This window comes from Mobula birostris, chromosome 2, assembly GCF_030028105.1.
Source record: "Mobula birostris isolate sMobBir1 chromosome 2, sMobBir1.hap1, whole genome shotgun sequence".
Lineage (NCBI taxonomy): Eukaryota > Metazoa > Chordata > Chondrichthyes > Myliobatiformes > Myliobatidae > Mobula > Mobula birostris.
This window is the reverse complement of record NC_092371.1, coordinates 205729063-205742952: the sequence shown is the minus strand read 5'-3', so window position 1 is coordinate 205742952 and position 13890 is coordinate 205729063. Positions and strand designations below refer to the sequence as shown.

The 13890-nt window shown below is 41.3% G+C and overlaps 1 protein-coding gene across 1 annotated transcript; it reads left to right on the top strand.

Annotated features, from left to right (window-relative positions):
- Positions 1-877: 877 nt before the first annotated feature.
- On the top strand, positions 878-13494 carry rdh14a (retinol dehydrogenase 14a). The gene is given in 3 exon segments (XM_072251343.1): positions 878-904; positions 906-1274; positions 9700-13494. Coding segments are annotated over 3 exon segments (1020 nt in total). The 3' UTR covers positions 10324-13494.
- The last annotated feature ends 396 nt before the right edge of the window (positions 13495-13890 follow it).

Sequence of the window (13890 nt, the reverse complement as noted above, 5' to 3'; positions counted from 1 at the left end):
GCAGGAAGTAGTCATTGATGAAGTAGATAAAGTGGTCAGGAACATTACCAGTGTAGGCATGTAATATGGACTGTTCCATGTGCCAATGAAAAGACCCCCCCCTTCATCATTTCCCATCCCCTTTTCCCTCTCTCATCTCCTTACCCTCCCATCACCTCCCTCTGGGGCTCGTTCCCCCCCCCCACTTTTCTTTCTTCCATGGCTGCCTCTTTTACCAATTTACTTCCCAGCTCTTTACTTCATCCGCTCTCACTTCAGGTTTCACCTGTCAACTGGTGTTTCTCTCTCCCTTCCCCTGCTTTTAAATCTACTCCTCAGCTTTCTTTCTCCAGTTTTGCAGAAGGGTTTTGGCCCAAAATGTCGACTGTACTCTTTTCCTAGATGCTGCCTGACCTGCTAAGTTCCTCAGCATTTTGTGTGTTCATTGGATTTCCAGCATCTGCAGATTTTCTCTGGCTTGTGAAAAGACAGGCATAGCCAGAGCCCATGGCTACACCTTTGGTCTCCAGTAAGTGGGAAGAGCCAAAAAAAAGTGCATGGGAATTCCATGGTCATCATTGGCCTCTCCTAGATTACGACTTCTACATTTCTTGGTCACACCCACCCATCACCTCCCAGCTATACACCTCATTCCCACTTCCCTCCTCCCACCTGGATTCACTCGTGCGTGTGCAGATGTCCCCCTTCCCTTTATTCTGACTTCTCTCATCGCCCTTTGCAGTCTTGATTAAGAGTTTCGGCCGGGAATATTGACTGTCCATTTCCCAATTTAGAAGCTGCCTGACCCGCTGCGTTCAGCATTTTGCGTTTGGGAGATACGTCATCCGTGAGCCCGGTGTGATTGACAGCTGGCCCGTGCCGACTCGAGGCTGACCCCATGCGGCGGCCCTGGGCACTACCAGGCGGCTGTGTGCCGTGTGATGCTGCTGTTGTCGTTGGCCGGGCTGACGGTCGCTTATTATCTTGGCCGTTGGCTAATGTCGGGTGGGACGGGCGGCACGGACCGCCTGCAGGTACCGGCATCCATGTGCGGAAAAACAGTAATCGTGACCGGCGCCAACAGTGGCATTGGGCGGGCAACGGCTGCAGGCCTAGCTCGGCTTCAGGCCAGGGTTATCATGGCTTGTCGTGACCTGGCAGCAGCTGAGGAGGCTGCCCGAGAGATCCGGCGACAGGAGCGAGGCGACGCCGGGGCCTCCGGGGAGGTGGTGGTGCGCCACCTTGACCTTGCCTCTCTCAGCTCTGTGCGGAGTTTCTGCCGGCAGATTCTCGAGGTGAGGAACGGCCTTAAATACATAATACCCGGGGAAATACTGGGCAGGAGAGACAGTGTGTAGACGAACTCAGCGGGTCATGCAACTTCTGTGAAAAGAAAGAAACTGTCGATGTTTCTATTCGAAACCTGCATCTGGACTAAGAGTGGAGAGCTGCGGTAGCCAATATAGAGAAGAAGGGGAGTGACAGGGAAACATTCTGGGGTGATTGGTGGACTAAGGACTAGTGTAAATCTGTGGAGGTGACCCTGACAGTTATGGCCTAATCTATTGAGTGTTTCCAGCATTTTCTGTTTTTACACAAAATATATTGAATGATAGGTGCCTATCACAGGTAATAAAAATCACTGAGTAAATACTTAATACTTTTGGATTGAGTAAGACTAACACATAAACCTCCTCTGGGCCTTCTCCAATGGCAACACATCCTTTCCTAGATACCGGGCCCAACTCTACTCTCAGTACTCCAAATGACCGATGCCTGATTGGTCCAAGTATTACATCTTTACTTTTATATTCTTCTCGAAAGGAATGCTAATGTTGCACTTGCCTTAATTACCACCAACTCAACCTACAAGTTAACCTTTAGGGACTCCTGCACAGGAACTCCCAAGTCCTTTTGGCCTACTATTTCAAATGTACTCCCTGTTTAGAAAATAGTCTATCCCTTTATTCATTGTATCAAAGTGCATGATTATACATTTCCCCACACTGTAATCCATCTGCCATTTCTTTGACCCATTCTCCTAACGTGTCCAAATACCTCTGCAGTCTCCCTGCAACACTACCTGCCCTCCCACCTAATAATCCACAAACTTGGGCACAGAACCATCAATTCCATCATCCATATCATTAACATATAACCTGAAAAGCAGCGGGCACACCACCAAGTCATTTGGAACACCTCTGTTCTGGTCACTGAATTATAGGAAAGATGTCAACAAAATTGAGAGAGTACAGAGAAGATTTACTAGAATGTTACCTGGGTTTCATCTCCTAAGTTACAGAGAAAGGTTGAACAAGTTGGGGCTTTATTCCTTGGAGCATAGAAGGTTGAGGGGGGACAATAGGTGCAGGAGTAGGCCATTCGGCCCTTCGAGCCAGCGCCGCCATTCACTGCGATCATGGCTGATCATCCACAATCAGTATTCAGTTCCTGCCTTATCCCCATAATCTTTGATTCCACTATCTTTAAGAGCTCTATCCATCTCTTTTTTGAAAGCATCCAGGGACTTGGCCTCCACAGCCTTACGGGGCAGAGCATTCCATATATCCACCACTCTCTGGGTGAAAAAGTTTTTCCTCAACTCCATTCTAAATGGCCTACCCCTAATTCTTAAACTGTGGCCTCTGGTTCTGGACTCACCCATCAGCAGGAACATGCTTCCTGCCTGCAGCGTGTCCAATCCCTTAATAATCTTATATGTTTCAATAAGATCCCCTCTCAGCCTTCTAAATTCCAGAGTATACAAGTCTAGTCGCTCCAATCTTTCGACATATGACAATCCCACCATCCCGGGAATTAACCTTGTGAACCTATGCTGCACTCCTTCAATAGCAGGAATGTCCTTCCTCAAATTTGGAGACCAAAACTGCACACAGTACTCCAGATGTGGTCTCAGCAGGGCCCTGTACAGCCGCAGAAGGACCCCTTTGCTCTTATACTCAGTTCCCCTTGTTAAGCATGCCATTAGCTTTTTTCACTGCCTGCTGTACTTGCATACTTGCTTTCAGTGACTGATGTACAAGAACATCTAGATCTCGTTGTGATTCCCCTTTTCCTAACTTGACTCCATTTAGATAATAATCTGCCTTCCTGTTCTTACTACCAAAGTGGATAACCTCACATTTATCCTCATTAAACTGCGTCTGCCCACTCACCCAGCCTGTCCAAGCCACCCTGCATTCTCGTAACCTGCTCCTCACATTTCACAGTGCCACCCAGCTTTGTGTCATCGTCAAATTTGCTAATGTTACTTTTAATTCCCTCATCTAAATCAGTAATATATATTGTAATCAGCTGCGGTCCCAGCACTGAACCCTGCGGTACCCCACTGGTCTCCGCCTGCCATTCCGAAAGGGAGCTGTTAATGGCTACTCTTTGTTTTCTATCAGCCAGACAATTTTCAATCCATGTCAGTATGTTCTGCCCCCAATACCATGTGCCCTAATTTTGCCCACTAATCTCCTATGTGGGACTTTATCAAAGGCTTTCTGAAAGTCCAGGTACACTACATCCACTGGCTCTCCCTTGTCCATTTTAATAGTTACATCCTCAAGAAATTCCAGGAGATTAGTCAAGCACGATTTCCCCTTCGTAAATCCATGCTGACTTGGACCAATCCTGTTACTACTATCCAGATGTGTTGTAATTTCATCTTTTATAATTGACTCCAGCATCTTTCCCACCACCGACGTCAGGCTAACTGGTCTATAATTCCCTGTTTTCTCTCTTCCTCCTTTCTTGAAGAGAGGGACAACATTAGCCACCCTCCAATCCACAGGAACTGATCCTGAATGTATAGAACATTGGAAAATGATTACCAATGCGTCCACGATTTCTAAAGCCACCTCCTTAAGTACCCTGGGATGCAGACTATCAGGTCCCGGGGACTTATCAGCCTTCAGGCCCAACAGCCTATCCAACACCATTTCCTGCCTAATGTAAATTTCCTTCAATTCATCCATTACCCTAGGTCTTTTGGCCACTATTACATCTGGGAGATTGTTTGTGTCTTCCCTAGTGAAGACAGATCCAAAGTACCTGTTCAATTCGTCTGCCATTTCCTTGTTCCCCATAATAAATTCACCTGCTTCTGTCTTCAAGGGCCCAATTTTGGTCTTAACTATTTTTTTTCCTTTTCACATACCTAAAGAAGCTTTTAATATCCTCCTTTATATTCTTGGCTAGTTTACCTTCGTACCTCATTTTTTCTCCGCGTATTACCTTTTTAGTTACCTTCTGTTGCTCTTTAGAAGTTTCCCAATCCTCCGACTTCCCACTCGTCTTTGCTATGTTATACTTCTTCTCTTTTATTTTTATGCTGTCCATTACTTCCCTTGTCAGCCACGTCCTCCCCTTACTCCCCTTAGGATCTTTCTTCCTCTTTGGAATGAACTGATCCTGCACCTTCCGCATTATTCCCAGAAACACTTGCCATTGCTGTTCCACTGTCATCCCTGCTAGGGTATTGTTCCATTGAACTTTGGCCAGCTCATCCCTCATAGCACCACAGTTCCCTTTGTTCAACTGTAATTCTGACACTTCCGAGTTTCCCTTCTCCCTCTCAAATTGTAGATTAAAACATCATATTATGGTCACTACCTCCTAATGGCTCCTTTACCTTGAGGTCCCTGATCAAATCCGGTTCAGTGCACAACACTAAATCTAGAATTGCGTTCTGTCTGGTAGGCTCCAGTACAAGCTGTTCTAAGAATCCATCTCGGAGGGTCTCCACAAATTCCCTTTCTTGGGGTCCAGTACCAATCTGATTCCTCCAGTCTACCTGCATGTTGAAGTCCCCCATAACAACTGTAGCATTACCTTTGCGACATGCCAATTTTAACTCTTGATTCAACTTACACCCTATATCCAGACTACTGTTTGGGGGCCTGTAGATAACTCCCGTTAGGGTCTTTCTACCCTTAGAATTTCTCAGTTCTATCCATACTGACTCTACATCTCCTGATTCTATGTCCCTTCCCTCGCAAGGGACTGAATATCATTCCTCACCAACAGAGCCACCACACCCCCTCTGCCCATCAGTCTGTCCTTTCGATAGGACGTATAGCCTTGAATATTCATTTCCCAGACCTTGTCCACTTGAAGCCATGTCTCTGTTATTCCCACACTTACCAATTTCCAACTGTGCCTCAAGCTCATCCACTTTATTTCTTATACTCCGTGCATTCATATATAATACTTTTAATTCATTACTCCCCTCACCTCCCACATCAATTCCTATTTCACTTGGCCATACTGTATGATCCCTTCTTGAGCTTTCTGCTCTGTTGATTCTCCTGTCATTCTTAACTTTTCTTATTCTCACTTTCCCTTTATCTCCACCCTTATGTTTCCAGTTCGTCTCCTCCCCCTCACAATTTAGTTTAAACACACTCATGTTGCAGAGGCAAACCTGGCTGCCAGAATGCTGGTGCCCCACTTATTAAGGTGCAACCCATCCCTTTTGTACAATTCATCCTTACCCCGAAACATACCCCAGACTTGATGGAGGTATTTAAAATTATGAGGGGGATAGATAGAGTTGACGTGGGTAGGCTTTTTTCATTGACAGTGGGGGAGATTCAAACAAGAGGATATGAATTGAGAGTTAAAGGGCAAAAGTTTAGGGGTAACATGAGGGGGAACTTCTTTACTCAGAGAGTGGTAGCTGTGTGGAACGAGCTTCCAGCAGAAGTGGTTGAGGCAGGTTCGATGTTGTCATTTAAAGTTAAATTGGATAGGACAGGAAAGGAATGGAGGGTTATGGGCTGAGTGCAGATCGGTGGGACGAGGTGGGAGTAAGAGTTCGGCACGGACTAGAAGGGCCGAGATGGCCTGTTTCCGTGCTGTAATTGTTATATCGTTATAGTCACCAGCAGCCAAGCAGAAAAGGCCCCCTATATTCTCACACTTCACCTTCTGCCAGTCAGCCAATCCCCTGTTGGTGTTAGTATCTCTCCTGTAATACCATAGGCTCTTATTTTGTGTACCGCCTCATGTGTGGCGTCTTGTCAAATGACCTTTTGAAAATCCAAGTAAGCAACATCCACTGACTCTCCTTTGTCTATTTTGTCTGTTATTTTGTCAAAACATTTATTAGACAAGATTTCCCTTTATGGAAAAAATGATTACTTTGACCTATTTTATTATGTGCCTCCAGGTACCTCGAAACCTCATCCTTAATAATGGACCATAACATTTTGCCAACTGGTGAAGTCAACCCAACTGGCTTATAATGTCATGTATTTTGCCTCCCTCCCTTCTTAAAGAATGGAGTGACATGTTCAATTTTCCAGACCGCAGAGAGGAGTGATATTTGCAATTCTCCAGTCCTTAATACTGACAGAAAGAGCCCAAAATTGGGATAGAATCTTTTGGGTTTAGATGAATTAATTAACACAAAGTTTAGAACAAATGTTTGAGGTTATCATCATAACGCAAGGGTAATGGGTAATGAGGGTAGGAAATGAATTGGAACAGAATTAACAGTGTAAGTAATAAACGGGAAAAAGTTAACAACTTGAATCAGTACCTTGGGCTTGTAAATATGAGTTGCACTGGATGCTGAATAGCCAATAAGTGGAGATAACCTGGTGTTGGGTTAATGACAGAACACTTGGGGTAATAAATGGAGGTTATACCTTACTGGAAAATAACCCAAAACTATATTTTTGTCTACTGGATACACTGGCAGTTTGAACTTGAGGCTCAATATTTGGAAATAAAACTTCTTTACGATAACTGAGTCCTGTTCATGTACAATTGTGGATTATAATCTCTGCTCTCTCCTAGAACAAATTGTCTTCTCAATCATAGACCATGCCCTATGAGCTCCTCATGAATCATCTAAGATCCTTGTACAACAGTACCTCTTCAGCTTTTTTCATGCCTTTCCATGAAGCATTGCACATCATCATCATTCATCCTGGTCAAGTACTATATCGTTTGCCAATTACAAACTCAGTATTCCCCCAACAATTCAAGATCTTTTCTACATGCACATAATCTTCGTAATATCCGCAAACTTGCATATTATGTCCATAATGCCTATATCTAGATAATTAATAAAAGAGCAACTGTTCAACACTGAGCCTGGTGGGATATCATTGTTCTCCAAATGCTTTCTGTCTAAGGCTGTCTGGCCATTTGTTCATCAGAGTGAATAGATCACCAATTCCAAAAACATAATTTTTAAGAACTCAAACTTGAGACTGGCTAGAGAAAATCTGCAGATGCTGGAAATTCAAGCAACACACAAAACATGCTGGAAGAGCTCAGCAGGTCAGGCAGCATCTATGGAAAAGAGTACAGTCCACGTTTCAGGCCGAGACCCTTCAGCAGGATTGGAGAAAGAAAGACAAGGAGTGGTCATCTCCTCATCTTTCTTTCTCCTGTCCTGCTGAAGGGTCTTGGCCTGAAACGTCAGCTGTACCTTTTTTCATAGCTGATGCCTGACCTCCAGTATTTTGTGTGTGTTGCTTGAGACTAGCTGCTGGTTTATGCTCATCTACTACATTGTTGGCGTAAAAGACACTTTAAAATGTTGAAGACCTGTTGCACAGATTTTTCTCTGAGAGATAAAGGAATATGGTTTCCCAGTAACTTCATGCAAGTATTCCATCAGGAATTTCTGTTATTCCAGTGTCAAATTCAAAGTAGTGTGCCTGCACTGCCAAGCAATGATTGGGCTTTTCAAGTAATTGGACTGAAGATTCCTCACAGATACTTCTAAGCAGAAATTCTTACATATGTCTGTGTAAATGCTAGAAATTACTGTCAGAGTATCCTATGATAACAGGGAACACTTAGCTTCTGCTTTATTTAATACAAGAAAATCTGGTCCTGTCCTTTTTTGAACCCATGTCTCTTAGCTAAAATATTGTTTCAATCAAAGTTCCCACAAGGATCTTCTTTTACCAGTGTGTGCAGTTGCTCAAATTGGGCTTGATTCCCCTTTTAAATGATGGAATTTCTCTGTTTAGTAGAACTGTCCCAGTCTATTGAGCTTTTAAAGATGTGGGTGAGTGGTTTTCACTGAATCTTGTAACTTATGACCTTCAGACAAAATTTCAGTTTAGTTTGTCCAACAAGATTGCGTATCTCTTTCCTTAATAAATTATGTAAAGGTTAGGGTTTTATGTTTCTGAAATCTGTTCCTAAATCTGCCTCTGATGTGAAATACTGTTTTTCAATATTGTGTGTACTATACAGTTGTTTTAGACACCACTAGTGAAATGGAAAATTTGTGATTTAAATCATGGGTCTGTTAACAATATTATTGTTTACATGCGATTGCCATTTGGCAGTGTTGTTTGATTTTGTAGATAATCCTCTTAATCCCTTTTCTGTGTGTAAACTCTTGATTTTATCAAGTCTGAACATTTTCCATTCAAGTTGCAGGCCATATAGGGTTCAATTTAAAACATTCATCCTAATAATCACATTCCCGTGTGGCAAGATGGTCTTCTCAGTGATTGCAGCACTCAACAAACCACTAATTACCTGCCCATTGAGAGCAAGTTGTTGGGGGGCCTGCACAGTGGGCATGCTCGCTTCAGAGCTATACATGTGGACACAATTTCACAAGTTGTTGATCCACAACCAAGATTACAATAGCTAAAATTGTTATATTAAATTTATTTTTTCTCTATACCTTAGAGGTTTAGTTTTCCTGGGATTCTTTATGGATATAAACTTTTCCTTACCAATTTGATTTTAGGTTGTTGCATCACGTTGCTTGGGTGCTAGCCAAACCTCAGGTTGTAATGAGAGGGTTGTATACTGAAGGTTAAGTGGATAGCACTTTGTATAAGCTTTATATGTACCCCAGCATTCTAAGATTATAAATTTCATATTTCACTCCAGCCTTTGCTTCAACCCACCTCATCCACAGGCTTTCTTTCCCATGCCCACACACTAAAGTTACCAACCACAGTGTGAACCACATTAGCATTTTGTTTTCCTGCAGGTACAAACCTTTCCATACTTGATTAGAGTACATTTTAGCTGAGTGCTAAGATGAACTAGCCCAATGAAGATTTTTGTAGTGTAATTTTGTAAGTCAAATTGATCAAGAATTGAGTTAGTGGACAGTTCATTTTTACTATAACTGATCTGGAGAGTTATGATAAATTATTAAGACCACTTATACTTTTAGGTAACTTTTAAATGTACTTTAAGTTAATAGTTTGTTTTCATGAAAGAGTAGCCAAATCAAGAGCAATTATGAGTTCACCATATTTGGAATAAAATGAAATTTAAATACAGGTATAGTAATTCTAAATATGTAAGGAACACAAGTTCATTTGAAGTGTTCTATGCATTTAATTGGCATATTGAAAACTGATATTTCACCAATGATCAATACACTTGCATCTAAACAATTTAGTTTTTCTAATAACAACAATGACACCTATTTAAAACTCATATTTACAATGCTCTTGATTAAATGTGAACAAATTCTTACTTGTAAGGAGAGATCTTTGTCTATGTACATCTATATTTCCCTAATGCATAACTTCTATTTCTGTCTTTCTAAAAAGTCCCATTCCTCATTATTTGAAAATTTCACTCATTCCCATTCCTATAGGTTTTTATAATCATGAGTAGATTATTCTGAGAAAGATTCAAGAATTGCTTCTGTGTTAGCAATGCATCGATGTCATGGATGAAAAATATCTCTCAATTTCTTCTCTCCATAAGGAAGAACAGCGACTAGATGTTCTCATCAATAACGCTGGAGTTTTCCAGTGTCCTTACATGAAAACTGAGGAAGGTTTTGAGATGCAGTTTGGGGTGAATCACCTGGGTCACTTCCTCCTCACCAACCTCCTCCTAGACCTCCTCAAACGGTCTGCCCCAAGCAGAGTGGTGGTGGTATCCTCCAAACTCTACAAGTATGGTGAGATCAATTTTGATGATCTGAACAGTGAAAAAAGCTATGACAAAAGTTTTGGATACAGCAGGAGTAAGCTGGCCAACATTCTGTTTACCCGTGAACTTGCCAAACGTCTGGATGGTACCGGTGTCACTGCAAATGTGCTACACCCAGGCATTGTACGCACAAACCTGGGAAGACACATCAGTATCCCTTTGTTTGGGCAACCAATCTTCAAGCTTCTGTCCTGGGCTTTCTTTAAAACACCAGAACAAGGAGCAGAGACCTCTCTCTACCTGGCTACATCTCCTGAAGTTGAAAGAGTGTCAGGAAAATATTTTGGTGACTGCAAACAGGAGGAGTTATTGCCTAAAGCAGTAGATGATGCAGTTTCAAAAAAGTTATGGGTTGAGAGTTCAAAGATGGTGGGGTTGAACTCACCACTGTAAATATACCATGCTGTAAATATACATTTTGTGTAGGTTGTTGACTTACCAAATTTAAAAAAAAAACTGTCTATGTCTTTATATCAGTTAATTCAGCCTGGAATAAATGTTTAAAGTCACTCTTTGAAATTTCCATTTACAGGGATTGGTGTCAAATTTATGTGTTGTGAAGAGGCTTGTTTGATGCCACTTTGGCAAAATTAATGCAACACACACGCAAAATGCTGGAGGAGCTCAGCAGGTCACACAGCACCTATAGAAATAACGTTTCGGTCCGAGACTCTTCTTCAGGACTGAAAAGGAAAGGGGGAAGATACCCGAATAAAAAGGTGGGGGGGGAGGGAGGCAAGGAAGCTAGCTAAAAGCTGGAGAAGAAGGAATCTGATAAAAGAGGAGAGTGGACAATAGAAAGGGAAGGAGGAGGGGAGCTAGGGGGATGTGATAGGCAGGTGAGAAGAGGTGAAAAGTCAGAGAGGAATATAGGAAGGGGGCAGTAAAATCACTGAAAGGGCAGAATACAATAATTAAATGGGTTTAACTTTGTGCTTTATTGATAACTGTTGCTACCTTACACCAGAAAACCAAATCTTGTTAACACTGGAAGTTAAGAAACTGCATTGCAGTTTCTGATGAACTCATGACAACTGAGGGAAAAAGGGATTGCCTATGAAGTAATGGAGTGTTTGGCTTTGTTGTTTGTTGCTGCAGTTTGGCAGATTTGACTGATCGAGCCTTTTTGTCAGCATAATTTACAAAACTTAAATTGCTTCAAATTTCATGCACTTACCAAATAAATACTATTCCTGAAAGCTAACGTCAAAGCTTGCTGTTTTGTACTTTATGTAGAGATAATGAGAAGTTAAAAATATACCTTCGGTTGAAACTCGTATAAGGAAAGTGTTTCTGCTTTTCTTTAATACATTTTTTCATTTTCTGAAATATGGGGTGAGAGTATCCTGGTTATGTAAGGATTCCGTTTCTGAGAAGCAAAGTTTCTGAAGTCAGAAGGAAACAATTTCTCCCAAAATCATTATGTGAAATCTTTAACCTTGACAACCCTAGTTGATAGTAACAGATGAGGATACAGAGTGGGGGTTCCCACTCCCTGGTTAATGGTAGGGCTCCATGACACAAAAAAAGTTTGGGAACCCTTGATAAAGGAATACTTGATGATAGAGACTCGCATAACTATTCCTTTTCCCATTGCTTCCTCTCCTTTCAGTTTTTTCTGACCCTTGCATCTCTTCTGACAAAGTCCTTAACTTTGGTGTGTCTTTTACTCACCCAAGGATTCCATTTCTTGGCACATCCTTTCACTGTAACTGTTCCATTAACTGCATTTATGTTATCATCCCATTTCCTTCCCTCCAAACCAAAGTAGGATTTCTCATGCAGCCTTGCATCTCACACTCATTATCTATTTCTGCCACATTCTGATGCCACACACTGCTGCCACCAAATACTTATTTTCCTTCCTTTTTGATTTTCTGGAGATAATGTTAACCAGCTCAAGCACCCAGAGTAAATTTCTCCCTTTCTTCTTTATCTCCTCCTATCTCACTACAGAGGCACAAACATTCCTCCATGGTAAAGAAACTAATTCATATTTTCAGTTTAGCTTTCTGGGACAAGTCTTGTACTATCCTAGTATCAATGGCTTTCTTATGTACTGCATCTTGTCCATAGGTGACGTATTCTGCTGGGACCCTGGTTGCCAACTCTTGGCTTGATTGAGTGCAAGCACCATCAGCCAACTAGACACAAAGCAACTTTGACAGTCTGTGCTTGTTAATCACAAAATCATTTGAAACCTGTCTTTAAATAAGTCATCAACAATGTAAGCTAAAAAGGTAAAAAAATATAAAAATTGGAATAGAATTATTTTTTTCTAAAGCTTCACTTAACCTTTCTGCTCATAGTCAATTTCTTTGTTTACTCCCATTCATTAGAATGAATTTGGTGCTGTACTGTTGGACTCTTAAGATCCACCTGTACATTATAAACAGGCAGCATTGCTGAAGTGCCACTGCTAGTTTAAACCCACACCTATGATGGGCACTTAACCAGTTGAGAAATTCAGCATGGAGATTCAATGGACCGCAAATGGGGAGCAAACATCGAATTGTTGAAGAAGTTTAGTGAGTCAAGCCTGTGGAAGCAAAGATGTGGTCATTATTTTGGGTTGAGACCCTAAATTAGGATCAGGATTTGAAGCAGGTAAGTCCTGAATTCAGTATTTCTTTTGAGACAGAAGATATGCCCCACTGAATTCACTGCTCACAATCCATTATTTTAGCAAATACCTCCCTTTGTAAGCATGATTGAGTTGCTGGTTGTGTCTCTATTCCCATTCTGGCATTTCTATCCTCAGCCAACAAATCTTAACAAAAAACACCACCTCACCTTTCACCTTGGTATGTCACAGCACTTCTTACTAAACACTGAGTTCAGTTTCAAAATATACTGCTTTTTCCATGTTTACTTAGGCTGCCATTAGTATCTTGCCTAATTATTATCCCATTTGCCTGCAATATCATTACTTTTGCTATTGAACATCTACCTTTCATGCTAACTTGAATCTGCCCCTGTATTTTTTCGTCTTTTGTTGCCTTTGCACTTGCTTAACTTTTAACTTTTTCTCGTCATGCTGAAAAGGCATAACTTCCGTTTTCCTTTTTCACAAAATAATTACTTGGTCATAATAAGGTAAAAAGTTAAAATAAACTCAGCATGTGGGAAATTAACATGAAAGTAAATGCATTCTAAAAAACCGAGGCATTTATTTTGATTTTATTCTCTGGTTAAACTTGTAACTGTTAGCAAGAATATGATGAATAGTAGGCACAACTGGAACTGAAAGTAGTATTAGAATCATGAAATGGGTAAGAGTCTTGGGAGAGCAAACTTCTCTCACTTCTATCACTTGTATCAGAGAGCGAGCAGATCAATTACAGTGACACAGCACTGCAGTTATGAGTATTAGAACTTTATAATCTTTGGCTTCAAAGTACCTGGAAGCAAGGCTTGTATGGCCACAACAAACTTTAGCAGAAGAAACAAAGATATGCTTCTTTTCTTTTCTCTACTATGAATCCTAGTTTGTCTTTGCCAGAATTAATCCCTAACTACAAAGAAGATGATTTATGTGATAGAATGAAGTATGTGACCTTTGTTGCTGGAAAATAAAAATAAAATTAAATTTTTGAATAAATGCGAGTAGTGCTGTAATTATTTAACGTCTCAGAAATCATGTCTGAAGTGCGAAAATCATAGCCTTGTAGTTTAGTGACCTATAAGGGTTCTTGGAAATGTTGATCATCACTATTGCTTAATAAAATTGGAGAGGAACACCAACATTAATGCTCAAAGGATCTGATGTTTACATTCAAAACTGAAGCTTCTTTGTGAGAAACTTAGTAACAGCAACACACACAAAATGCTGGTGGAATGCAGCAGGCCAGGCAGCATCTATAGGAAAAAGTGCAGTGGACGTTTCGGGTCAGTGGCTTGAATTTCCAGCATCAGCAGATTTTCTCGTGTTTGCAAACTTAGTAACAAAGTAGGTTGCTG